General features: G+C 34.9%; 1 protein-coding gene across 3 annotated transcripts in view; it reads right to left on the bottom strand.

Annotated features, from left to right (window-relative positions):
* Nucleotides 1–27,533, bottom strand: part of TXNDC16 (thioredoxin domain containing 16) — a 141,076-nt gene that overhangs the window by 9,270 nt on the left and 104,273 nt on the right. For all 3 annotated transcript variants that reach the window (XM_072629704.1, XM_072629706.1, XM_072629705.1), the window contains exons 14-19: nucleotides 16,700–16,868; nucleotides 16,211–16,347; nucleotides 10,693–10,777; nucleotides 8,722–8,860; nucleotides 6,833–6,993; nucleotides 5,499–5,689 (exon numbers count right to left, since the gene is read on the bottom strand). In XM_072629704.1, the coding sequence (XP_072485805.1) occupies nucleotides 5,499–5,689; nucleotides 6,833–6,993; nucleotides 8,722–8,860; nucleotides 10,693–10,777; nucleotides 16,211–16,347; nucleotides 16,700–16,868 (882 nt within the window). The remainder of the gene's footprint in view (nucleotides 1–5,498; nucleotides 5,690–6,832; nucleotides 6,994–8,721; nucleotides 8,861–10,692; nucleotides 10,778–16,210; nucleotides 16,348–16,699; nucleotides 16,869–27,533) is intronic.

Here is a 27,533-nt window from a genome sequence, read left to right as displayed (position 1 = left end):
AAGACTCAAGCATAAAAAGGTTAACAGAAAAGGGACATCATAAAGGATTCAATAAGGTTAAACTGTTTACATTCCAACATGGTAATATGATACTTGGAGATTAATTTCATCTTTTTAGATATCATCCCTTCATATTCAACTCACCCTGTGCCCTCTGTCTACATGTATGTAATCACTTCAACTACCCTAATACTGAGAAAAGTCTCAAGAGTTACAAATATGATCTTTCCATGTAGGAATGCAAACATTTCAACTTTAGTAAGCCCCTTATGATTTCTCTTCTCTTCTTTACCTTTTCATCCTTCTCTTGATTCTTGTGTTTGAAAGTGAAATTTTCTATTCAGCTCTCATCTTTTCATCAAGAATGCTTGAAATTCCTCTATTTCATTGAATGACCACTTCTCCCTTGAAGTATTATACTCAGTTTTGCTGGGTAGATGATTCTTGGTTTTAATCCTAGCTCCTTTGACCTCTGGAATATCATACTCCAGGCCCTCCAATCCCTTAATGTAAAAGCTGTGAGATCTTGTGATATCCTTATTGTATTTTCACAATACTTGAATTGTTTCTTTCTGGCTGCTTGCAATATTTTCACCTTGACCTGAGAACTCTGCAACTTGGCTAAAATATTCCTGGGGTTTTTCTTTTGGGATCTCTTTCAGAAGATGATGGGTGGATTCTTTCAATATCTAATTTTACCCTCTGGTTCTAGAATATCAGGGCAGTTTTCCTTAATAATTTCTTTAAAAATGATGTCTAGGTTCTTTTTTGATAACAGCTTTCATATAGTCCAATAACTTTTAATTTCTTTCTCCTGGATCTATCTTCAAGGTCAGTTGTTTTTCCAATGAGATATTTCACATTGTCTGCTATTTTTTTATTCCTTTGGATTTGTTTTATAATTTCTTGATTTTTCATAAAATCAATACCTTCTATCTGCTCCATTCTAATCTTTAAAGAATTATTTTCTTCAGTGAGCTTTTGGGCATCCTTTTCCATCTGGTCAATTCTGCTTTTTAAGGCATTCTTCTCCTCATTGGCTTTTTGAATGTCTTTTTGCTATTTGGGTTAGTCTATTTTTTTTTGGGTCCCCTTTAGCAAGCACTTGACTCAGTTTTCATGATTTTCTTGTATCACTCTCACTTCTCTTCCCAATTTTTCCTCTACTTCTCTTACTTGATTTTCAAAGTTATTTTTGAGCTCTTCCATGGCCTGTGACCAAATCATATTTTTCTTGGAGGCTTTGGATGTAGGAGCTTTCACTTTGTTGTCTTCTCCTGTTTGTATATTTTGGTCTTCCTTTGTTACCAAAGTAAGATTCTATAGACTGATTCTTTTTCTACCGTTTGCTTGTTTCCCCAGCCATTTATTTGATTTTTCAGATCTTTGTCAAGGTAGTTCTCTGCTTCCAGTAGGGGTGGGGGAGTGTACTGTCAGTCACTCAATCTCCCCATAGTCTGTGGGCCTAGAGTTCTAGAAACAATCACTGTCATGGCTCCTACTGCTGCTGTGGTTGCCACAGACTCCTCCATCTCCTCCACCACCCTTGGTGTGGGGCTGTACCACTCTACTCTCTCACACAGGTTCAACAGGGTTTTTTCCACTGACCTTCCAATTTTTCCTCAGCATTTTGGGGGTCTAGAAGACCACAAGTGGCAGAGATTCAGTCCCCCCAAGGCCTGCTCAGGTCTCATCTGTGCTGGCATGGCCCACAGTGGCCTACGTTCCACTCCCAGCATGACACGCTCGTTGACCTTCTAGGCTGTTTTGGGCTGGATATTTGCTTCACTCGGTCATTCTGTGGGTTCTGCTGCTCCAGAATTTGTTTAGAGTCATTTTTTGCACGTATTTGGCTGAGTTTGGGGGAAGAACTCTATCAAGTCTCTGCTTTTACTCTGACATCTTGGTTCTACTCCTGAGAAACGCAATTTAAAACAAACCCTGAGGTACTACCTTTCTCCTGTCAGATTGGCCAGGAGGAAAGAAAAGAAAAATGACAAATGCTGGAGTGATGTGGGGTAAATGAGACAATGATTCACTGCTGGAGTTGTGAACTGATTCAACCACTCTAAAGTAATTTGGAACTATGCTCAAAGGGCTATAAAAATGTCTATACCCTTTGACCCAGCAATACCACTACTAGGTCTGTGTCCAAAAGAGATAAAAAACCAAAAAGGAAATGGACTAATATAAAAAAAATATTTATAGTAGGTCCTATGGTGGTGGCAAAGAATTAAAAATTGAGAGGACTTCCATTAATCCAGGAATGAATGACCAAGTTATGATATATGATCATGATGGAATACTATTGTACTATAAGAAATGATGAACAGGATGCTTTCAGAAAAATCTGGAAAGACTTAAATGAACTGATGCAAAGGGAAGAGAATAGAACCAGGAAAACAGTGTACATAGTAAAAGCTATATTGTATGATGATCAGATGTGAATGACTTTGAAACAATTCAATGATCCAAGAGAATTTCAAAGGACTCATGATGAAAAATGCTGTCCATCTCCAGAGAAAGAACTGATGGAGTCTGAATGCAGATTGAAGCATACTTTTTAAAATTTTCTTTACCTTGGTCCTTTTCTTTTTTTATGATCCGTGTTTTCTTTTACAACATGACTACTATAAAAATGTTTTGCATGACTCCATATATATAACCTATATCAAATTGCTTGCCTTCTCAATGAGGGGGGAGGAGAGGGAGTAAAGGAGGGAGAGAATTTGGAACTCAAAATATTAAAAAAAAAATTGTTAAAATTGCTTTTACATGTTATTGGGGGAAAATAAAATAATAAATAATAAAACAAAATTAGAATTGGGTAAGGGAAAGTTAATGATAAGACACCAAGAAGCAATAAGCAAAATGTAATAAGGAGAAACGTAAACTTCTATACTCAGATTTGTATTTCATCTATTAAACATCTTTAGTTCTTCACGCTGTCCTTCTAAAGCACTCTCTACCTCAAGACCCTTAATTATCCCAGTTGTTCTCCTTTGGATTCTCTCCAACACATCATTATTGTTCCTAAATGTGGCACTCAGAACTGAACAAAATATTCCATAAGTGTGGTCTGATCATGGCAGAGTACAATAGGATTATTATTTCCTAAGCACTAGATGTTGTTACGCTCTTAATGAAATCTAAGGTTATAATAGCTTTTTTCACTGTCCTATAACACTGCTGATACATATTGCATTGACAATCCACAAATTCCTCATATCTTTTTCAGATAAGCTATTTAGTCACGTCTTCTTATCTTGTAATTATTAATATGTCTTTTAAAAGTTAGTTGTAAGATGCCTTCTAAATAGAAACAGAATGTTAGTGATTAGGTATGTCCATCCAAGCACTTTCAAATCCCTCTAATTTGTCTGCTATCTAGATCACATTTGCCCAGACAGGCATAAGGCTAGCATGAAAGATTTTATCAAAGGCCTTGCTGAATTCTTAATTTATAATGATCCTAGGTCTATAATCTTCTGTTGACCTACCAAACTAACAATCTTGTCAAAAATGAATTGAGATTAGTCTGGCATAATCTTGATCAAGCCTTAATGGCTCTTAATTATCACCACTTCCCTTTTTAAGACACTCACAAGCCATCTTTTGTTCAAGTAAAAATTACTACTTGTTAGTAAGAATCTAACTTCTGCACAAATGTTAAATGAATAAGGAGGTTTTAAAAAACAAACTTTGTAAAGTCCTTGACTGATTTGGCAGTACAAACACGGACATGAAGTGTGGAAATCGTAATCTTAGTATCTTCTCAAAAGTTATCATACTAGTTGCTTAATATTTCTGCTTTAAATCCAAGTTTGTCATAAAATCTAAGAAAAATTTCTAAACAATATTCTTATTGAAATTGGGCTCAATATAAAGGGTGAATTCAAAATTTATTAAGGAGATTCTCTGCACCTTTGCCTGAATTGTCTGATTTTGACATCAAAGCATTCCAAATTTGAATAAAATTTCCCAAATTATCTTGGAAAACAGTGTAGTTATATTAAGACTTAAGCCCTTGAGCTGCCTGTAGTTTTATAAACAAACTTATAGTTCTCCAAGAACTCCAATTTCTATATTATACTAATTATGTATTGTATCACTGCATTATACTGTCATGCTAAATTATGTTATATCAAATGTTGTCGTGTCATATTTTGATGTTGTTACCAGTCGTTTCAGTTTTATCTGAGTGACCCCCATTTGGGATTTTCTTGGCAAAGATACTAGAGAGGTTTGTAATTTCCTTCTCTAGTTCATTTTACAGATGAGGAAAATGAGGCAAACAGGCTTAAGTATGGGCAGGGTCACAAAGCTATTAAGTATCTGAGGCTAGACTTGAACTCAGATGCTCCTGACTCTAGGTCTGGTGCTCTATGCACTGCACCACTCAATTGCCCATTATGTCATATTATATTACATTATATCAGAAAATATGTCCCGTGGCTCTTTTGTTAACAGATTACAAATGGGGCTTGTGTTACCATTACTGAGTACCACTGGTGTGGTCAATCATATACTAACTGAACAGATTTGGTGTTCAGTACACATATGGCTTTATGGTGGCCCTTATAAGGGATAGGGATGGGGAATTCTTATTATTATTATGTATTATTATTATTATTGCATCGGTGTAGGGGAATACTAGAGGAGGAATCTCCCTCTACCAATGTAGATCATCACCTTTTCTGCAGACTGTAGGGTCAGAGAATTGCCTGGGTAGAAAGGAATAATGATGTCCTGAAGGTCACACAGTCTTAAGCAGGATTAGAACCCAAATTTTTTCCTTGTCCTGGGGCCGGATTTCTATCCACTGTACCATAATGACTTTAGGTCCTTATAAATCAGTTGGAAATCAACTTTTAAGTTCTGTCTATATACAGAGTAAGTCATTAGTTACCCCAAGTCATTTAGTAAGTCTTTATGTTACCCTAAGGTAAGTTTTTTGGCATTATTGTCCATGCCTCAGAACTAATGAAACAATGAACAAACTTTTAGTACCTACTATATTCCAGGCACTGGGGATAAGACAATAAAAATGACACCGTTCTTGTTCTCATGGAACTTACATTCTAATGGGAGGCAAGGGAGAAGGAGGAAAAACAACATGTACATACAGAATAAATACAAGGTAAAGAGGGAGAGAAAATTAGCAGGAATTACCAGGAAAAGATTCATGTAAAACATGAATTCTGAACTACGTCCTGAAGGTTGTGAGGGATTCTTTGAGGTGCAAGTGAGGCAGGAGAACATTCCAGGTATGAGGGATGGTCAAAGGCACAGAGACGGGAGATGGAGTGTCTTGCATGAGGAACAGAGGGAAGGCCACTTTGGCTGGACTGCAGAGTTCAGGAAGGAGAGCAGTGTTTAATGAGAATGGAAATATAAATTGGGGCTAGGATGCAAAGGGCTTTAAAAATCAAACATGGATTTAAATCCCATGGAGCAAAATTCATAGCTCTATGTACCATACAAATCTGAATACTTACTGATAGGACTATCTAATCCCGCTTCTAATCTCTGAAGCCACAACAAAATGTTTTTTTCATTTATAGTTTGATCCAATGGAAATGCAGATACTTGGCCCCGTAAATGGAGATCCACTAAAATAAGAAGTGGCAATGGAGGTAGATGCTTGAAGTAAGCTTTCAGTATTCCTCTTCCCACAGGAGTAGTCTTACTATAAAAATGAACAATTCAACAAGTTAAAATTTTATTTCTGATACAAAATGCCATTATGTTTTGATAGAAATTAAATTTCAAATCTGTATGATACTAATAATTTCTATTTATGATAAGGACCTACTGAAAATTTTCTAGAAAATATGGCCTTCTGTGACTTCTTGGAAGAAATACATGTTGTGCCTAATATTGTTGAGGAAATAGCTCTTAACACAGAATAATGCGCTCCTTTGATGAGGAAAAACTTAAATTTTTATAAAGATTTTTAAAAATCAAGTTCAAAATTTTTCACTTGCTTCTATGACCAGTAATTTCTGTTCAAAAGTCAGCCATAAATCAGAATCAATACCTGCTGACTCAAAAATCAAATACATTCAAATAACCATAAGATGTAATCTTCCCCTTTTTATGAATTTTAAAACAAAATGCACATGTTCTTTAGAATAAAAAGAAGGAAGTAGGTCAGTAATAAGGCTAGAGGCCAGAAAAGAAAATTAGTTATCTGCTTTTTCTCAGAAAACAAAGCATGCTGTGGTTTCATGTTGTATAAATATAGCACTTCATTCTGAGATATTATGATTAATAAAAATTAGAAAAGCTAATAGCCTCTTTCCTCCATTTTTCTTATATTTTATTTAAACTGATTTTTTCTTCTAATTTTCAATTTAAAAGTTTTTCATTTTTCTTTAAGTAGGCTATATAATTCAAGAGCCAATTCATAATTATATCAGCCAAAAGTATCTGCTAAAATAGTTTAAATGAGCTCATCTCTAATAAGCTAAAAATGCAATATTTCACATGTTTAATATGAATGAGTGATTATTGATTACACTAATATGCAGTAATGTATATCACATTTGTAAAAATAATATATGCAAAAATTTTTTTTAAAACCTATCAGTTCTAAATATATTACAACCTACTAGAACACTACTGGCAGAACATAACTCATCTTAGTATGGTTCACTTATACCAAAAATACTTTGTAAAATATTATTAAAACTATGACCTGTTCCCACAGAATGGACACTGAATAGGAAAGCTCTGGGTTTTTTTTATATAGTAAAAACTTAATTATAACATTTTCTCCAGGATATTTTTAGTTATAGTAAAAATAAGAAATGTGTCATTGTATCCTTACAGATTTAACCAGCAAGGGATGAGTGTTTCCAGGTGTTTTTGTTTTACTAGAGGTAACATTTCTAGTTTATCCTTGTGACTTAAATTGCCATCTCTGAACAAAATAAGTAATGGTTTCTTAAGTCTTAAATAGATGGGAAGATTTTCCACTGTTATTTCTGGCTGTTAAATGCAAAAACAAACAGAAGGAAAACAAGGAAGAAAGAAAAGAATGAGGGGAAAGGAGGTAGGAAGAAAGAAGAAAGGAAAAAAGGAGGAAGAGGAATAGGAGATTATCATACATAAAACTGAAGAATACAATACAATCTGCTCTTACAAGTTTACATTTTGTCAAGCATATGGTTTAAATGTAGGTTTCATTTAACTACAAAATTTCCTACTTATAAAACTCACCCTCATCATTAACATCTATTCATATTATCTTAAATAAAACAATGCTGAATTAGTACTTCAACACATTAAAATTAATATTAAAATATTAGTTTTTCAAATATTGATATTTAAAAATAAAATCACTTCTAAAGAGTTTTACTTTTTTAACAGGAAGAACATTAAGCTTCTGATAACCTCTTTCCAATTTCATATATTGTTATGAGGTTAATCTGAAAGATCTAGCAACAGAAATACTAATCCACACATAACAAATAAACACATTAAAATGACAAACTTATCTTAATGCTCAAATTATTAACTTTCCTAATATTAATTTCTCAAAGGAAAATAAATTTGAATGCTAAAATTGTCAAATATTCTTAAGTCTCTTTTAATTTTTTTATTATTGTTAATTTATATGTTTTCAATTTTCTACAATCACTTCCATAAGTCTGAGATTTTTCTCCCCCTCCTTCCCTGAGACAGCATGCAATCTTACATGGGTTCTACACATACATTCTTATTAAACACATTTCCACATTGGTCATGTTGCATAGAAGAATTAAAATGAATGAGAGAGTCTCTATTTTTAAATAAAGTAAAATATTACTTAGTGTTTGGTAAAATCTTATAATGAGCTTTTAAGAGAATCATAAATAAATAAAGAGATGATAAAAATTTATCTACTCCAATGTCCCTGGATTGAAAATAACTAGAAAAAATGTCAATATATAATACAATGTTAAACCATATATTTTTTACTACAAATTAAAAGAGAAAAAAAACATATTTTTTTTGGAAATTCATAGAAAGCAAAACATATGATATAAGTCAAGGCCCCTGAAATAATGATAATGTATTTCTTAATACCCAAATTGGCTTTTTCAGAGTAGACCTATAACTTTATTCATGGATTGCACGGAAACTTGCAGTGAGGAAACTTCCCATACAGTTGTGCACAATGTTCTTTCTGCAGTCTCCTTACTTAGCCCTTCCCTTAAAAAACATAACAAAACAAAATATGCTACTTCTTTAAGCTTTTCCTTTTCATTCAATCCAAGTGAATCCTTCTCCCTTCCCCCTTTTCATCTCTCATATCTCTTCCTTTGACCATTGGTTTCATGCTTTAATGTTTTCCTCTTCCTACATATGTTGAAGGACTTGTGTTTTATTTTGTTTTTGGTGGTAGTTCCTTTTTTTCTCTAACAATGTAGTAATAGTTGTTTTGTAAAAAAAAAAAAAAGTATGTTATTCTACCAAGAAATCTTATACCACTTACTTCTATTAACTAACAATCATATTAGCCTTACAAATTATCCAAATGCTTATTAAATTTTGGTAGTGGATTAGGAAGTTGTATTTATGTAATTTTAATAATATATAGCAGCTAGCCTTCGGTTCAGTAGTTAAGGCCAGTAAAAAAGTTAGAAGACTATAAAGATGTAGAGAGAAATCTTGTTTTTTTAGATTGAGTTTTCCTGATTTCAAATGCCATTGATGCTATAAAAATATACTCACAAATATTTCCAACAATGCACTTTTTATTATTTGAACTATATTGTTAGCATTGGAATTAGGGAGCAAAATGCTATCTATTTTCCCTTCTTTGTGTCTGGCAAGCAGTAGTGCTGGAAGAGTCACAGCATATTTCTTTGCCCTGTGAAGAGACAAAGTAAGATTATTTTAGTAAACAAGATATTGTAAGTATATAAAATCTGAATTAGGTTCCCAAGAAAATCAGGAGACAAGGGGAGGATGCAGCAAATGGGAAGCTCTAATCAGTAGGAAAAAAAAATACAATGCTAGACAAACAAATTTCTAATTGCTTCGTTTTCGAAGACTGGAAAGCCTGGTAGATTCAGAAAAAGCAACAAATATAATCTCCAACTTGCTTTTCCAAATTCTCTTCTATACAATATACCTACCATTCCATATACTGGCAAAACAACTAATAGTTATTGTACTTTTCTGACCTAAAGAATCTTTAGGCTGAGAAGACAACATCACCCACTTCTGATTGCTACCTTCCACTCAAAATTCTCAATTAAATCAGAAAATTTGCAGTGATCTGAATGAAACAGTAATGAGGTATTGTATGAATTTTCCTGAGTCATATGCAACTTACCAATTTATATTAAAAATACAGACATTATAAAAATATGAGGTGAGCAACCCAAATACCACCCAAAAAATGCTCAGAAACCAAAAATTTATTTAAAATTGTAAGCTCAGATCACATTCTAAATGAGTACATAATTGTCTAAAAGATCAAAGAGACATTATTTGGAGATTTGTGGAAAGGGGGAGGACTTGTATGACATTACATAGAAATCTTGGGACCAAGATTTAATGTTTTAATTAGTGACATGGGTAAAGCATGATCATTGTTTGCATTTGATATTAATTATAGAAAGAGTGGGCAGGATAACAGAAAAAAGGATTATAATGGAATTAAGAGAATAGGTAAAGTTTCTAACATCCAGCTTATCGGTATACTACTACCTTCCAAATTTTTTTGGAGAAACCCAATCTTTGGGATAAATAGCTGTATCAGTAAGCACCCTAACACACATAGGGCAGCCTGCTATCACAGATTCTTAGATCTGCATTCATGAAAGGAAAGCAACTTTTGAGGGGTTAACAATCACTTTAATCAAGCATATGTATCATTTCTTTAACCAAGTACATAAATCATTCAGTTAGTTCAGAGGAATCAGAACCCTGAATTTCAAAGAAAATACAGAGAAGTCAAAAGATAAACAGACATGGCTTCCTCTGCCTGAATTCAACAGACAGTTAGACCCCAACTGTCTGACCATAGTTACCAGAGAGGGAAGCACTGACATCTGAGTTTTCAAAGCTGGGGGGCTCCTTTAGTAGCTTCCCAGACTCCTCATCTGGCCAAACAAACACTTCCAGTTGGCAAGCCCCAAAGTAATCAACAGACATGGCTTCCTCTGCCTAACCAGAATTCAACAGACAGATAAAACTGTCTGATCATAGCTGACAGAGAGGGAACCACTAACATCTAGGTTTTCAAAGCTAAGGGGCTCCTTAAAGCGACTTCCCAGAATATTCATCTGGCACTCAAATCTTCTAACAAAAACTAAGCCCCTAAGTAAAACCTTACCTTCAGAGTATTTATACACTTTTTAGAGCCAGAGGGCATAACCCTCTGACCCAGTGCCTCAGTACAAAAAACAAAAGGTACTTTTGGACCCTCCTACAAAACAACTCCCTTAATCAAGCTTCCCACAATGGGAAGGCCCCTCAATGGGTGGGAAAGATCTTCTTTAATCACATTATTCAATCAGAGGCACTTTTAGTAAAACAAAAACAGATCCTAATTTGATTGCCATCACAATAGCATGCTATACTCCTATTTTGTGTTCAACTGTTTGTGGGACAATTATGCACCCTGAGAGATTATGAAAAATTTCTGAATTATTTTCACTTATTTATTAAAACTGAAGAAAATAAAAAACTTACAGGATCAAAGCATCTTCTTCAGAATAGAATCCTGTGATGACATAACCTTTAAGATGGTCTCCTGCTTCAATGAAATTTTCTTTTTCTATAAACATAAAAATATGCAAAATTTTGAAATGTCCCCTTTAAAATTATGTTAGATTATAAATTTGATGAATCAATTTATAAACATTTGTATTTCTCTATACAAGAGAAATTCAGAGATATATGAATATTGGTACCTTAAAGACTTTTTCAACAGAGCATTTTTAATACTATATTAACATATTCAGAGGCGTAACTCATTTTTGTACCAAAAAATATTGATCCTAATATATATATATATTCCTTCACTCTCTTCTCCTCTTTCCTCTAATCACTTGTCACTCCTCTTCCTAACTTTCACAATGCTGACCTGGGACTCCACATTCACACCTTTCTTCAAAGATCTTTCTTTAAGAGTTGGTATCTCAGCTTCAGTTGATTGTATCCACACTCAACTCTCCTTTGAAAGATTGTGTTGATTGTGTTAGCTGGGCAGCCCCCCAGAGAGTAAAGAAATCAATATTTATTTTGTACTTGATGTGAGAAAGGATTTACTTTAGAGACTGCAAAAAATATCATAAAATAAACTTGTATCTTAAAATGTTATAAGATCACTATTGTAATCACTAATGCATTTTTCCTCCCATGTTAAATGCTTATTACTTTTAGCTGCTTTTTTCCTTTAAGATACTTGTAACATTTACCTTTTCAAAACACCTCATTCACACCTGATCAGCACAGTCTACTACAGCTCAGAAATCTTGAGTTCAAGAGATATGGGCAGCTTGCCCAGTGATGTCTCTTTCACTCCCTCTTAAGAATCTGAAATGTTACCCTTTGTAGTGGCATGTGTACTTTAATAGTCCAATAAAGCACTAATCTTAAGGAATGAAGCTCTAACTATAAAATTTCAGGTTGTCAGCTGGTACTTGGAGGAAAAATTTCTTTGAGGCAAGTAGAGCCTTCTTACCAACACATAAGTTACCACAAACTCCTTCTATTCAGATCTTAAGGATAAGGGTGGTTCTAAATTTCAAAATGGTATCCTGTCATATGATTTTTTCTTATTCTCTTGGAATTATTTAAACCAAGTCCTAAGCAAAACTTGCTGAAGTGGATACTACTAACTTAGACATTTTAAAGTTTCTGAAGCAAATGATTAATTTTATCAGTAAAAAGGCAAAAGTCAGTTGGGCATTTGTTCTAGTATGTTCTAGTATACCTCTCATTTCAGGTACATTGCTTTTAGTTAACATATGATTATGTTAGCTTTTCATGTTAGCTTTTAAACAGAGCAGCTGATAAAATCCTCCATTAAAGTTTGAAATTAATCATGTAAATTCTTTGAATCTTTCTTTGGTAAAATTTTTGAGGGGTTACATTTTAATTTCTTTCCTTTCCAATTCAAACAGAGGAATGAGGGAAAAGAAATCCAGTCTGTCTGTGAACCATGATATAGAGAGTCAACCTAGATCCTCTGTAGGTTCTATAAGTCATCTAGACTAGGTAGGTTCTCCTTCTGCTTTTGGAAAAACTTTGGGTTCCTTTCTGTGAAAGGAGGGAATGTAAATGAATATACTAAGATTGATTTTTTTAATGGTTAGATTTTTTCTTTTTTTCCCTAAGAACCAAAGAAAAATGTTCTCTTAAGAAAACTTTTGAGTCTTTCTATGATAACACAGGTCATACTCTAAAAAATTTCATTTTTAATAATTTCCACCAATTATATAGCTCACTGTAAACTTAAGAATTAGTAACAGAAGATATTGTTTCAGAGAAGAAACTGACTCAAATAAAAAATTCATTAAAAAGAGAAATTTGAGAATGAGTCAAGTGCAAAATGTTGTGTAATAAAAATGAAATGTTTTCAATTTTTGAAATTCTTAGTATAATATATTGAGAATTCACAAAAAGGAGGGAAAAGTATTTTTGTTTTGCTTTTTTCTCTTTCATTTTTTAATGTATAATTCATTTATTTTTCAGTTCTCAACATTCACTTCCAAAAGAATCTGAATTCAAAATTTTCTCCTCATCTCTCCCCAACCTCCATGCCAGGACAGCAGTCATCCCATCTACTCCTTCCTCCAGTCTGTCCTCTCTTCTATTAACCACCCTTCTTCCATCCCCCTTCCCCTCTATTCTCCTGTAGGACAAAATAGATTTCTATATTCCATTGACTGTATATCTTAATTTCCAGTTGGATGCTAAAACAATTTTTAACATTTATTATTAAAGCTTTAAGTTTCATGTTCTCTCCCTCCCTCTTCACCCTCCCTCATTGAGGAAAAAAGCAATTCAGTATAGGTCATACATGTGTAACAATGCAAAACACTTCCATAATAGTTGTGTTGTAAAAGACTAACCACATTTCCCTCTGTCCCATCCTCCATTTATTCCATTCTCTCCCTTGACCTGTTCTCCCACAATAGTGTTTGCTTCTGATTATCCCTTTCCCTAATTTGCTGTCCCTTTTATTATCTCTCCTCTCCTATCCCCTTCCCCCTTGCCTTACTGTAGGGTAAAATAGATTTCCATATCCAATTGAGTGTATGTTATTTCCTCCCTAAGCCAAATTTCATGAGAGTAAGGCTCACTTATTAACTTTCATCTCCCTCCCTTCCCCTCCATTGTAAAAGCTCTTTCTTCCCTCTTTTATGGGAGATAATTTGCTACATTCTACATCTTCTTTTCTCTTACTCCTAGTACATTCAACAGTAAATTTTATTTTTTTAGGTATTCTTGTTCATATTCAGCTCACCCTGTGCTCTATGTCTATGTGTGTATACACATATGTGTATATACACATACACCTATGTATATATACATACCTACACATATAGAATATACAGATACATACGTACCAAACACACCTACAGATATATTCTCTCCAACTACCCTAAAACTGAAAAAGATTTCATGAATTACAAATAACATCTTCCCATGTAGGAATGTAAACAGTTCACCTTTAGTAAGTTCCTTATGATTTCTCTTTCCTTTTTACCTTTTCATGTTTTTCTTGATTCTTGTATTTGAAAGTCAAATTTCCTATTCAGCTCTGGTCTTTTCAATAAGAACACTTGGAAGTGCTCTATTTCATCTAAATTCCATTTTTTCCCCTGAAATATTATACTCAGTTTTGCTGGGTAGGTGATTCTTGGTTTTAATTCTAGTTCCTTTGACCTCTGGAATATCATATTCCAAGCCCTTCAATCCCTTAGTGTAGAAGCTGCTAAATCCTGCATTACCCTGATTGTATTTCCATAATATTTGAATTGTTTCTGACTGCTTGTAATATTTTCCCCTTGACATGGGAAGTCTAGAATTTGGCTACAATATTCCTAGGAGTTTTCCTTTAGGGATCTCTTTCAGGAGGTAATCAGTGAATTCTTTCCATTTCTGTTTTACCCCCTAGGTCTAGATTATCAGGGCAGTTTTCCTTGATAATTTCTTGGAAGATGATGTCTAGGCTATTTTTTTGATCATGATTTTCAGGTAGTCCATTAATCTCTCCTGGATCCATTTCCCATGTCAGTTGTTTCTCCAGTGAAATATTTCACATTGCCTTCTATTTTTTCATTCTTTTGGTTTTGTTTTATACTTTCTTGGTTTCTCATAAAGTCATTTACTTCTATCTGCTCCATTAACGAAGTATTTTCATCAGTGAGCTTTTGAACCTCCTTTTCCATTTGACCAATTCTGCTTTTTAAAGCATTCTTCTCCTCATTGACTTTTTGGACTTCTTTTGCCTTTGGAGTTAGTCTATTTTTAAAGGTATTATTTTCTTCAGCATTTTTGTGTTGTCCTTTAGCAAGCTGTTGACTTGTTTTTCATGATTTTCTTGTATTGCTCTCATTTCTCTTCCCAATTTTTCCTCCACCTCTCTTACTTGATTTTCAAAATCCTTTTTGAACTCATTCATGACCTGACATCATTGCATATTTTTTTGGAGGTTTTGGATGTAGAAGTCTTGACTTTGATGTCTTCCTCTGATGGGATGTTTTGTTCATCCTCATCAGAAAGGATGAAAGAAAATACCTTTACATCAAGAAAGTAATCTTCTATAGTTTTATTTTTTTCCCTTTTTTGGGCATTTTCCCAGCCAGTCACTTGACTTTTGAATCCTTTGTTAGGTAGAAGGTATACTATCCTAGGCTTCAGAGGTTTTGTGCAGCAGTTCCCTGAGATATCTCTAGGGACCTGTAAGTTCTCAGTTCCTTCAAGGTGGCACAGTCAAGTGAGAAGAGTTTACTCCTCTCCTGGCCTGTGCTCTGCTCTGTGAGCAACCACAAGTACTTTTTGTTCCCTGAAACTTCCAGCAGGGTTCCCTCTCCATAGCCACTACCAGCTCCACCACATTTGTGCTCTTCCTCATCCCAGGACTGCCACTCAGAACTGAGACCCAGATCAGCCAGTTGATTCACCCAGGGTCTTTAGGCAAGGGCTCCAAAAGTGGATGCTGCTTCTGCAGTGGCTACCACCACACTGGGGCTGAGGTGGGGGCCAGAGCTGTGGCTGGACCTCACTTCCCTCTCATCCTGGTGAAAGAGCTTTCTCACTGACCTTGCTGTCTGTGGGGTTTGTGGGTTCAGAAATCTGGGAACCCCAGCTTCTACATGTGATTCTGTGCCCTGAAGCCTGCTCCAGTCCTGTCCATGCAGTGTGGTCCAGGCTGGGATGCAACCCTGCTCTGAGCCCAGTGTGATAGACCTTTTCTGTTGACCTTCCAGGCTGTCTTGTGCTGGAAATCTGTTTCACTTTGTCATTTTGTGGCTTCTGCTGCTATAGAATTTGTTTAGAGTCACTTTTTACAGGTATTTAATGGATTATGGATGAAGAGTTAGAGTAGATCTGTCCTTCTACTCTGCCATCTTGGCTCTGCCCCAGTATTTTTGGTTTTCAAGTTAAGGTATAATAGTGTATTCCTTGACTTAAAACTACAATGGATGATTCATTTTTTCTCTTTATGGTAATATAATGTTTATTCTTCCAATGTCTCATCATGATGTGGAAGTGATTCTAGCTTCTCAAAGTCTATGTCAGTGGAATGTAAATTCTGCCAGGTCCCAAACAAAGCTGGAAAATTCTCAAGTACATGCCCAGTTAGTTAAGGCACAAAATAACATTAAAAGGTACTTGAAGGTGGGGTCTGAAAAAGCAAACATTTCAGGTATCTAGTACAAGTGGACAAGTACAAGTGCAAGTCTTCATACAAAAATATTTTTTATAAATGTACTAAATTAAAGAGAGCAATATTAATGGTTATTAAATATCTTAAAAACATAGAAAAATTGGCCATATTTTACAGATGCTTTTAAAAATTTCATGAAGTACTTCCACTTTAGAGTGAAATGACATTTTAAAAATAATAACCAGCATTTAAACTTTCAGTTTCCCAAAGAAATTTACAAAAAGTATTTCATTAATAAACAGTAATAATAAATAGCAAACAATGAATTTTCAAAAATACATTTAATTATCAAGGACTGAAATTTACCTTTTGTCATGCTTGGGCTAAATATTCCCAGAACTGATACACTAGAATAGGATGTTAATTCTTTATATAACTCCCCATTTAAAAATTCTTCTGCTTCTTCAATAGTCACTATCTTCACTGGACATGAAATTCTGTTTCTAAATGATACATAAAACCATATTCTAAATTATTTTAAATTAATATTTCGGCCTATCAAAAATAAATTATACTTTTTATAGACACAAGTAAGCATTACTATTTTGAAATTTAGGCCTCTTTTAATAATATATCAGCTCCATTGTAATGACCACAAAGTGTTGACATATGAGAAAGATAACTATATAATCTCCTTTTCTGTTCAATTATTCTACCTACTGGTTTTCTCTATTTGCTCAAAACTTTAAATTAGAAAAATAATAATTAACTCATAATTAGAAGTTATATCTACCTAAAATTCTGCCATTTCCTTAGGATATTATGCCATTCCAATACTGAAGTGTATATACTTACAATATTATGAATTTTAGGAGATATTCAGTTTCGAGCATACCAGTATAAATTACTGGCTTTTCTCCTTCCTTAAATATTTTTATAACAGGATATTCAGTGACATTTTGTTTTGTACAGACATTAGACCAATCTCCACAGTTGACTCTAGTAAATAACATGTTGTACATGCCTAGATAAAAGAAAAAATAATAATATTTTTCTAGATATCAAACCCCCAAAACAGCCATTCAGAATTATTTGGATAAGAAAGGACTGTACTTGCTTGAAAAAATATTAGAATATTATTTGGGATACAGTTTGAACACTGATTTAAAAGCATGATGAGCACCAAGGAAATAAATAATATAATGAAATATGCTAATTGTTAATTCAATGAATGAAAGGGAGAAGTAATTAGCTTTGTTCTTGATTAATCTTGATTAATCATTCTTTAAATTCTCAAGCTTGTCAAGGCTCTGAATTGTTCCTCAAATTAATGTTAAGTGTAGAATTCAAGAAACATAATTCAAGAAAAATTACTGAATTTTCATTCAAAAATAAGAATTGGGTTTTTCTGAGACAGGGTCTCTCTATGTCACCTAGGATAGAAGTACCATGGCCGCTCTCAGGCCCTATCCCAATACTGATCAGTTTGGAAGTTTTGACTTGCTCCATTTCTGACCTGGGCTAATTTGCCTCTGTTTAAATATCCTAATGGCTTCTGCTCCCAAAGGCTCATCATAATGGTTCTCAGCTTAAATGTAGACATCTGATTTGCTTAGCTCCCTACGGCTCAGAATTCTCAAGCTCAAATAATACATAAGCTGCTGCCCCCAAGGCAACAAAGATTACAAGAGCTCACCATAATGCCCAGGATCAAGAATTAATTTTTTGATCAAATACCAAAGACAGTGACATCTAATAGCAATATTAAATGAAAGAACTTCCATGGCACATGAAAAACAATATGATGAACTAAATACTTTCCTCAGTCCTCACTAATTCTCAAAAATAGAGCAACATAAAAAACCTCCAAAGAGGAACTCTGAACCAGACAGGGAGCCGTTGCAGTTGAACACCCAGGACAAAAAGTAAAGCACAATCAGGTAAAATCCTTATGAATTAACACTGAAAAATGTTAAGTCTTAAAATACTTGCTCAATACCCTCATCAAACCCACTGTATCAGATTACCCTAATCACATCAGGGATTAAATTTGCAGGCTTGTGCCTGGTGCCCCAATATTGGGATCTCCTCTTGCTACAGAGATTTCACAGATAAGCAAAACTCACTCTCTGCCAGTCCCTAACCCTGCAACCTGATTGTGGCCAAACACCTGAGGAGGAGAGGAGGGGATATATGCTATCTTTTTCTTATGAAGCTGAGCTTAGCCCATCCTCTCCCCCCACCTCAATTTTGAAGAAGTCCTATTCAGAACATGTTCCTCATCCACATCCAAGTCTAAAAAAAGTAATTGACGCTAATTCCATTTAGGAAAAAGCCAAGGGAGGAACTAAGGCAGAGGACCAGTGGGGTCAGTTCTATTATCACAGAAGCTAATGGCAGGGACAAAGCTAGTGAAGACAAAATTCACCAAAATAAGAGGAGGCTAAAACAGTTTTGCAGTTTAGCTCTAGTGGTATGCCTATTAGGAAAGAGTCAGAAAGTGAGTAATGAGAAAATATTAAAAAAAAAATCTGAAATTCCAAAGACAAGAGGAAAAACTTTTAATAAAAATCTGGAAAGTAAGTAGGTAAATCAACAGAGAGAATCCTAAAATCAGAAGTAAAAATGAATACTAAACTCTTAAAGAATTATATAGTTCTCAACAAATATTACAACACACAAAAAAAGTAAAACAATTAAACACAGAAAACTGGGCTATCTCAACTAAGCATGAAACAACAAGACTTTCCAGAATGAATCAAAAGAGAAATAAAATCCCCAAGAAGAAATTACAAGTTAATAAAAGTCAGAATTAAGAGCCCTTAAGGCAAAATTTTAAAAATTGAAGCAGCATACTTAAAAAAAAATCAATCAGATGTTGTCCAAAGAAACAAAAATAGATTAATGGATTATGAACACATAAATACTGAAGTGAAGGAAAATCTAGCAGAAAAGAAGTAAAGAGCAACCATGTTAAACAAACACATTAACTGTATACACACCAAAGCCCTTGACTTTGAAGATAGGATGCTTACAAATAGTTCAGTGACCAGAGGTCACCCAGAAGAACATGACAAATTTGAATACCTGAATATCATAATGAATGCAGGAAAATAAAACTACCCAGAATTTTTAAATACAGAAAACAAAGCACCAGCTGAAGAAATGCATGGATTACCTTCAGAAAAAAATCTTATGTTTCAGATCCCAAGATAAGAAGTGGTTAAATTTAATAGTTCCAATGTCACATGATAACTTGTGGCACAGACCAAGAGAAAGATCTTCAAATATAAAAGGAAGAAAATTCAAATAACAAAGGGTATTCTGCACCCAATAGAAAGCTCATAAGAAAATTGAAGAATATATCCTGAAAAGCAAAAGAAGTTAAGGTGTTACTCAAATGGCATAACCTATTACATATCTGAACCTAATTATCAACAACAAAAAAACTCCACACATTTAAAAAATTCCAGGAGCCAAGATGGTGGAGTAAGAAGTTGATCTCACTCTCCCTTACTGACCTCTGAAAGCCCAGAAAATGTTACCTCAGGAAAAAAAAACCCTGGAACAGCTGAGCCAGCAGAAAGACAGTGTGAAGTAGTCTTGTAGCCTGGGAAGTGTGGTGGATTAATGGGAAAGACACATGAGGCTCCGTTAGAAAGGGAACAGTATAAGACAGAAGACATCCCAGCACGCCAACAGCAAGCCCCCTCTCAGAAAACCAGGGGGAGATCCTAAGTCCCAGGGTGGTGGAGCAGGCAAATGCCAACACCAGGACCCCCTGAGTGTCTTTGCACAGGCAAGGGAACCAGAAAACAACAGCTCAGAAAATCACCATATGCACCAGTGAGCTGGCATCCCTCAGCAGCCAAACCTCCTGGTATTTCAACACAACTCCAGGAACCACAACTCCAGGATGCACAACTCCAGGCTGGCAGGCATCCTCAAACAGATAAACCTTCCAGTGCTTTAAAGAAGTGCAGAGTAGCAGGAGTCCTCCAGGGGCCAGATTCCCAACCCCTCCACCCTGACAGCTTCAGTGTTGCTGACCCCAACTCAGCACCAAGTAAGCTGCCAGAACCCTACAACCTCCAGCTGACAGCACCTGAGGCCCCAACACACAAAGCCGGTGACCAGGCCCCAGGGCTCCCAGCCCAAAAAGCTTGGGTCCCTGCCCCCTCTACTCTACCAGGAGAGCTCAATTCTAAGAGCCACAAAATAGGCAAATACCATGAGTCAAAAGCAGAAACAGACAATGACCATAATTTCTTACTATGGAGACAGGGAAGACAGAAGGTACAAATTCAAAAGAGGACAACACTATCAATTTACCTACATTTGAAACCTCAAAGGGGAATATAAACTGGTCTCAAGCCCAAAAAGCCTCCTTGAAAGGGCTCAAGAAAGATTTTGAAAGTCCAATAAGAGAGGTAGAAAAAAACTGGAAAAACAAATGAGAAGTATGCAAGACAGAATCAAAAGCTTGGAAAAGGAAGGACAAAAATTGACTATAGAAAACAAGTCCTTAAAAAATACAATTGGCTAAACAGAAAAAAACTACAGTGAAGAAAACAACATCTTAAAAAATAGAATTGGACGAATGGAAAAGGAGGTACAAAATCTAATTGAAGAAACCAATTTGTTAAAAATTAGAATTGGGCAAGTGGAAGCTAATGACTCTATGAGTTATCAACAATCAGTCAAACAAAAGCAAATGAAGGAAAAAATAGAAAAAAGCATAAAATACCTCATTGGTAAAAACAAATGACATGGAAAATAAATACAGGAGAAAAAAATTTAAAAGTATTGGTCTACCTAAAAGCATGATGAAAAAAAAGAGCCTAGATAGCATTTTTCAAGAAATCATCAAGGAAAACTAGGTCCTAGAACCAAGGCTAAAAGGTCATTCAAAGAATCCACTGATTACCTCCTGAAGAAGATCCCAAACTGAATATGCTAAGGAATATTGTAGCAAAATTCCTAAATTACCAGGTCAAAGAGAAAATAGTGCAAGCAGCCAGAAAGAAACAATTTAATTATTATGGAATGAAAGAATTATGCAGAACCTTGCAGTTTCTACATTTAAAGATCAGAGAACATGGAATACAATATTCCACACAGCAGAGGAGCTGGGATTACAACCAAGGATCAACTACCCAGCAAATGTGAGCATAATCTTTCAGGAGAGGAGACATACATTCATTGAAACAAGGGAATTTCCTCATTAAAATACCAGAGATCAACAGAAAATTTGATCTTCAAAAACAAGACTCAGAGGCATAAAAAGGTAAACAGAAATGAAAAAAAATAACGTTATTAATAATGGCAAACTGTTTACATCCCTACAAAGGAAGATGATATTTGTAAATCTTGAGAATGTTATCATTATTACAACATTTAAAAGCAGTATACATAGACATAGGTCATGAGCATAAGTTGACTTGGATGTGATGATAAAAACTCTGATGAAGTGATAAAAAGGGATTGTATTGAGAGAAGAGGAAAGGAGGAGGAAGAAAGGAATAAATTGCATCACATGACAAGGCACAAAGACCTATTATATTAGAGGAAAAGAAGGGAGGGAGATGAGCATTGTTTGAACCCTATCCTCATCAGATTTGACTCAAAGAGGGAATAAAATACTCAGGTATAGAAATATAACTTATCTTACAGGCAGAAGGAGGGGAAAGGGGAAAGAAAAGGGAGGGGGTAGATAAAAGGGAGGACAGATTGAGGGAGGCAGTGGTCAAAGCAAAGCTCAAGTAAGGAGGGAAAAAAGGAAGGAGAGAGAAAAGAATAAATGGGGGGGAATAACATAGAAAGGAAGACACAGATAGTAATCACACCTGTGAATTTGAATGGGATGAACTCTCTCTTAAAATGGAAGTGGACAGCAGAATAGATTCAAAACTATAATCCTACAATATGTTGTTTACAAGAAACACATTTGAAACAGAGGGATACAGAAAGAGCAAAGGTAAAAAGGCTGGGGCAGAATATATTATGCTTCAGCTGAAATTTTAAAAAAAGCAGCAGTAGCAATCCTAATCTCAGAAAAAGCAAAAGCAAAAATAGATCTAATTAAAAGAGAAAAGGAAGGGAACTACATCTTGCTAAGAAGTAACTGACAATGAAGTAGTATCATCACTAAACATATATAGAATTCAAATTCTTAGAGAAGTTAAGGGAGTTACAGGAAGAAATAAACAACAAAACTATACTAGAGGGGGGGGCCTCAACCTCCCACTTTCAGAACTAGATAAATCTAACCACAAAATAAATAAGAAAGAAGTTATGGAAATGAATAGAATTTTAGAAAAGTTAGATATGGTTCACCTCTAGAGAAAAGTGATTGGGGAGAGAAAGGAAGACACCTTTTTTCAGCAGCGCATGGCACCTACACACAAAACGACCACATATTAGGACATAAAAAACTCACAATTCAATGCAGAAAGGCAGAAATATAAAATGCATCCTTTTCAGATAATGATGCAATAAAAATTACATGTAATAGGGGGCCATGGAAAGACAGATTAAAAATTATTTGGAAACTAAATAAGCTAATCCTAAAGAATGAGAGGGACAAACAACAAATCATAGAAACAATCAACTACTTCATCCAAGAGAATTTCAATAATGAGACAACATACAAAAACTTATGGGATGCAATGGAAGCGGTTCTTATGTGAAGTTTTATATCTCTCAATGCTTAGATGAATAAAACAGAGAAAGATGATGTCAGTTAATTGGGCATGTAACTAAAAAAACTAGAAAAAGAACAAATTAAAAATCCCCAAATAAATACCAAATTAGAAATTCTGAAAACCAAAAGAGAGATTAATAAACTTGAAATTAAAAAAAACTACAGGATAAATAAAACTAAGAGCTGGATTTATAAAAATAAAATAAATAAATTTTGGTTAATTTGACTACAAAAAAAATAAAGAAGAAAACCAAATTACCAGTATCAAAAAAGAAAAGGGTGAATTCACCACAAATGAAGAGGAAATTAAAACAATAATTAGGAACTATTTTGCCCAAGTGTATGCCAATAAATGTGACAATCTTAGTGAAATAAATGAATATTTACAAAAAATATAAATTGCTCAGATTAACGGAAGAGGAAATAAAATACTTAATTAACCCCATTTTAGAAAAAGAAATTGAAGAAACCATCAATGAACTTCCTGGGAAAAAATCTCCAGGGCCAGATGAATTTAAAGTGAATTCTATCAAACATTTAAAGAACAATTCATTCCAATACCATATAAACTATTTGGGCAAACAGGCAAAGTAGTCTGACCAAATGCTTTTTATGATACAAATATGGTACTAATATGTAAATCAGGAAGAGCCAAAATGGAGAAAGAAAATTGGAGACCAATTTCCCTAATGAATATAGATGCAAAAATTTTAAATAAAATATTAGCAAAGAGATTACAGGAATTTGTCTTGAGATTAATACACTATGACCAGGTAGGATTTATACCAGCAATGCAAGGCTGGTTCTATATATTAGGAGAATTACTAGCATAACTGACCATATCTACAATGGGAATAACAGAAATCACATGATAGATCCAGAAAAAGCAAATGACAAAATATAATACCCATTCCTATTACAGTCACTAGAGAGCATAAGAATAAATGGAGTCTTCCTTAAAATGATAGGCAGCATCTATCTAAAACCATCAGTAAGCATCATATGTAATGGGGATAAACTTGGAGTATTTCCAGTAAGATCACGAGTGAAACAAGGATGTTTCTTAGTGCATTATTAACACTGTTATTCCATATTGTACTAGAAATGTTAACTTTATCAAATAAGAAAGGAAAATGAAATTGAAGAAATTAGAATAGACAAAGAAAAAAACAAAGGTATTGCTCTTTGAAGATGATATGATGGTAGACTTAGAAAATCCTAGAGAATCAAGTAAAAAACTACTTGAAACAATAAACAAGTTTAGCAAAATGGCAGGATATAAAATAAACCCACATAAATCACTTGCATTTCTATAAATCAGTAACAGAGCTCAACAGCAGGAGATAGAAAGGGAAATTCAATTTAAAGTTTCTGTAAACATAAGAAAATATTTGAGAATCTACCTGCCAAAACAAACCCAGGAACTATATAAACATAATTACAAAACACTTTTCACATAAATAAAGTCAGATCTAAATAACTGGAAAAATATCAGTTGCTCATGGGTAGGCCAAGCTAATATAAAAAAAAGTTACAATTCTACCTAAATAAATTTACTTATTCAGTGCCATACCAATCAAGCTACCAAAAATTATTTTATACGGTTAGAAAAAACAATAACAAAATTGATCTGGAAGAATAAAAAATCCAGAATATCAAGGGAATTAATGAAAAGAAATGCAAGGGAATCTGGCCTTGTCAAACCAGACCCTAAATTATATTATAAAGCAGCAATCATCAAAAGTACTTGGTACTGGCTAAGAAATAGAGTGGTGGATCAATGGAACAGGTTAAGCACACAAGACACAGGAGTGAATGACTATAGTAATCCACTCTGATAAATCCAAAGATTCCAGCTTCTGGAATAAGAACTCACTATTTGACAAAAACTGCTGGGAAAACAGGAAAATAGTATGGCAAAAACTAGGCATAGGCTAACATCTTAAACTATACACTAAGACAAAAGTCAAAATAAGTCCATGACTTAGCTGTAAAGGCTGATACTATAAGCAAACTAGGAGAGCAAGAAATAGTTTACCTGTCAGATCTATGGAGAAGGGAAGAATTTGTGACCAAACAAGAGATAAAGAACATTATGAAATGCAAAATGGAAGATTTGGATTACATTAAATTGAAAGGGTTTTGCACAAAGAAGCCAATGCAACCAAGATTAGAAGGGAAGTAGAAAGATGGGAAACAATGTTTATATCCAGTGTCTCTTATAAGGGCCTCATCTCTAAAATATGTAGAGAACTGAGTCCAATTTATAAGAATATATGTCCTTCCTCAATTGATAAATGGTTAAAGGATACGAAGAGGCAATTTTCAGAGGAAGAAATTAAAGTTATCTACAGTCATATAAAAAATACTCTTAATCACTATTGATTAGAGAAATGCAAAGCAAAATGACTCTGAGGTACCACATCACACCTATCAGATTGGATCAAAACAGGAAAATGATAAATGTTGAAGAAAATGTGGGAAAATTGGAACACTAATGCATTGTTGATGAAGCTGTGAACTGATCTAACCATTCTGGAGAACAATTTGGAACTATGTTAAAAGGGCTATGAAGGGGGCAGAGCCAAGATAGTGGAGTAGAAGGATGGACCTGCTCCAGCTCTACTCCAATAACCCATAAAATACCTTTAAAAATGGCTTTAAAGTAATTCTACAGAAGCAGAAGACACAAAACGATAGTGAAAGAGATTTCCAGCCCAAGACAGCCAACAGGAAAGGTCTATCACATCAGGCTCAGAGCACAGTGCAGCCCAGCCTTGGCTGTCCTGCTCCGCACAGACAGGACTGGAGCAGGCTTCAGGGCATGGAATCACAGGTAAGAAATGTGGTTCCCAGATTTCTCAACCCACAAGAATCAAGAAAATCATGAAAAAGTTAAATAGGAAAGAGAAATCATAAGGAACTCACAGAAGTTGAACTTTTTATATTCCTACATGGAAAGATTATATTTGTAACTCTTGAGACTTTTTCAATATTAGGGTACTTGGAGGGATCATATACATATAGACAGAGTGCACAGGGTGAATTGAATAGGAAGGGATGATATTCAAAAAAATAAAATTAAAGAGTGAGAGAGGAATATATTGGGAGGAGAAAGGGAGAAATGGAATGGGGCAAACTATCTCTCATCAAAGAGGAAAGCAAAAGCTTTTTCAATGGAGAGGAAAAGGAGGCAGGTGAGAGGGAAAAAGTGAAGCTTACTCTCATCACTTTTGGCTTAAGGAGGGAATAACATGCACACTCAATTTGATATGAAAAACTATCTTACACTACAGGAAAGTAGGGGAGAAGGGGATAAGTGGAGTGGGGAATGATAGAAGGGAGGGTAAATGAGAGGAGGGAGTAATAAGAAGTAATCACTTGAGGGAAGGGATAAGGTGTAAAGAGAGAATAGAATAAATAGGGGGCAGGATAGAATGGAGGGAAATATAATTAGTCTTTCACAACATGACTATTATGGAAGTATTTAGCAAAACTACACATACATAGCCTATATTGAATTGCTTGCCTTCTCAGTGGGGATGGGTGGGGAGGGAGGAAGGGAGAGAAGTTGGAACTCAAACTTTTAGGAAGGAGTGTTGAGAATTGTTTTTGCATGCTCAGGGAACTATGGATCCAGTACTGACACACTGCCTACTTAACAATAGAGAAGTCAAGATGTTTCAGTACAAAGGCAAAGAGGGTAGGAGAAAGGCTTCTGCATCTTTGCTGAATATCCTTTCTATGCTATGGCTAAGTAAATCTTTTACGAATTGTTGGCTGGATCAGGATAGGGAGTAATATAAAATGAGGCTAGAAAGGCTGAGTCTGTCTTGTAGGGTTTTAAAAGATAAATACAGGAGTTGATATTTGATCCTAGAGGCAAAAGGGAGTTGCTGGAATTGATCGAGTAGGAGAGGGACCCAGTCAGATCCACGCTTAAGCAAAATCACTTTAGCAGTAATGTGAAATGAAATAGATGGACTAGAGTGATGGGAGCCGTGAGGTAGAAAGGCTAGTTAGGGATATGTTATAATAACTAGGTGAGAGCTGAAGAAAGCCTGAACTAAAATGGTAGCTATTAGTAGAGAGAAAGAGAATCAAGAGATTCAGTGGATTGGATATACATGAGGTACAGATAACACTGAGGTTACAAACCTAAAAGACCAAAAGAATAGCAATGCCTTCTACAGAAATAGGAAAGTTTAGAAAATGGTGGAACTTTTTGGGGGGGGGTGGTAGAGGTAATAAATTGTTTTGCACATGCTGAGTTTGAGAAGTTTCTGGAACTGCCAGGAACCTCTAAATGTAATCTAATAGTCCAACTGGTGATGGGGCCTGAAGCTAAGAGAAGAGACCAAGGCCGTACACTTATATAGATCAGTGAGTTATCTACATAAAGCTGACCTGTATAGGAGAATAGAGGAAGAAGAAAAAGAAGGCCTTGGACAAAAACTGTGGAAGAACCACACCTAGGAAGCATGATACATATTTTGTATATACTTAAAATAATAATAGCAGCAGATATCAATACAGGATTGCAACGTTTGCAAAGTGTTTTACATACATTATCTTGCCTGTTTCTAGCAACAACCCCATAATATAGATGCTATAATCAGCCCAATTTTTCAGATGAGGACACTAGGTTCAAAGCCCTTGCTGACCTGACCCCTAGTTCTTTGCGTCTGAAGAAAGAACATGCCACAGAAACCAACAGTGCTGTTGCCTAACCATTTTGCCCTCCTTTAACATAGGAACCAAGAAGGTAGGTTCCAATCAACTATTATTTCTCTATCTATAGTAGCTAGGCAGCGCACTAGATAAAGGAGAGGATAATAACTTCTGCACTTGGGAGTCATGAAGATATGAGTTCAAACCTTGCCTCAGATACTTAATCTAGCCTTTGACTCTTAGTAGTTGTATGACCCTATGCAAGCCACTTAACCTTTCTTAGCACCTAGTTTCTTCATCTGTAAAAAGGATAAA

This window comes from Notamacropus eugenii, chromosome 1 (assembly GCF_028372415.1).
Source record: "Notamacropus eugenii isolate mMacEug1 chromosome 1, mMacEug1.pri_v2, whole genome shotgun sequence".
NCBI lineage: Eukaryota > Metazoa > Chordata > Mammalia > Diprotodontia > Macropodidae > Notamacropus > Notamacropus eugenii.
Note: the sequence above shows the minus strand (reverse complement) of the source record. Positions and strands in the feature narration are given on the sequence as shown.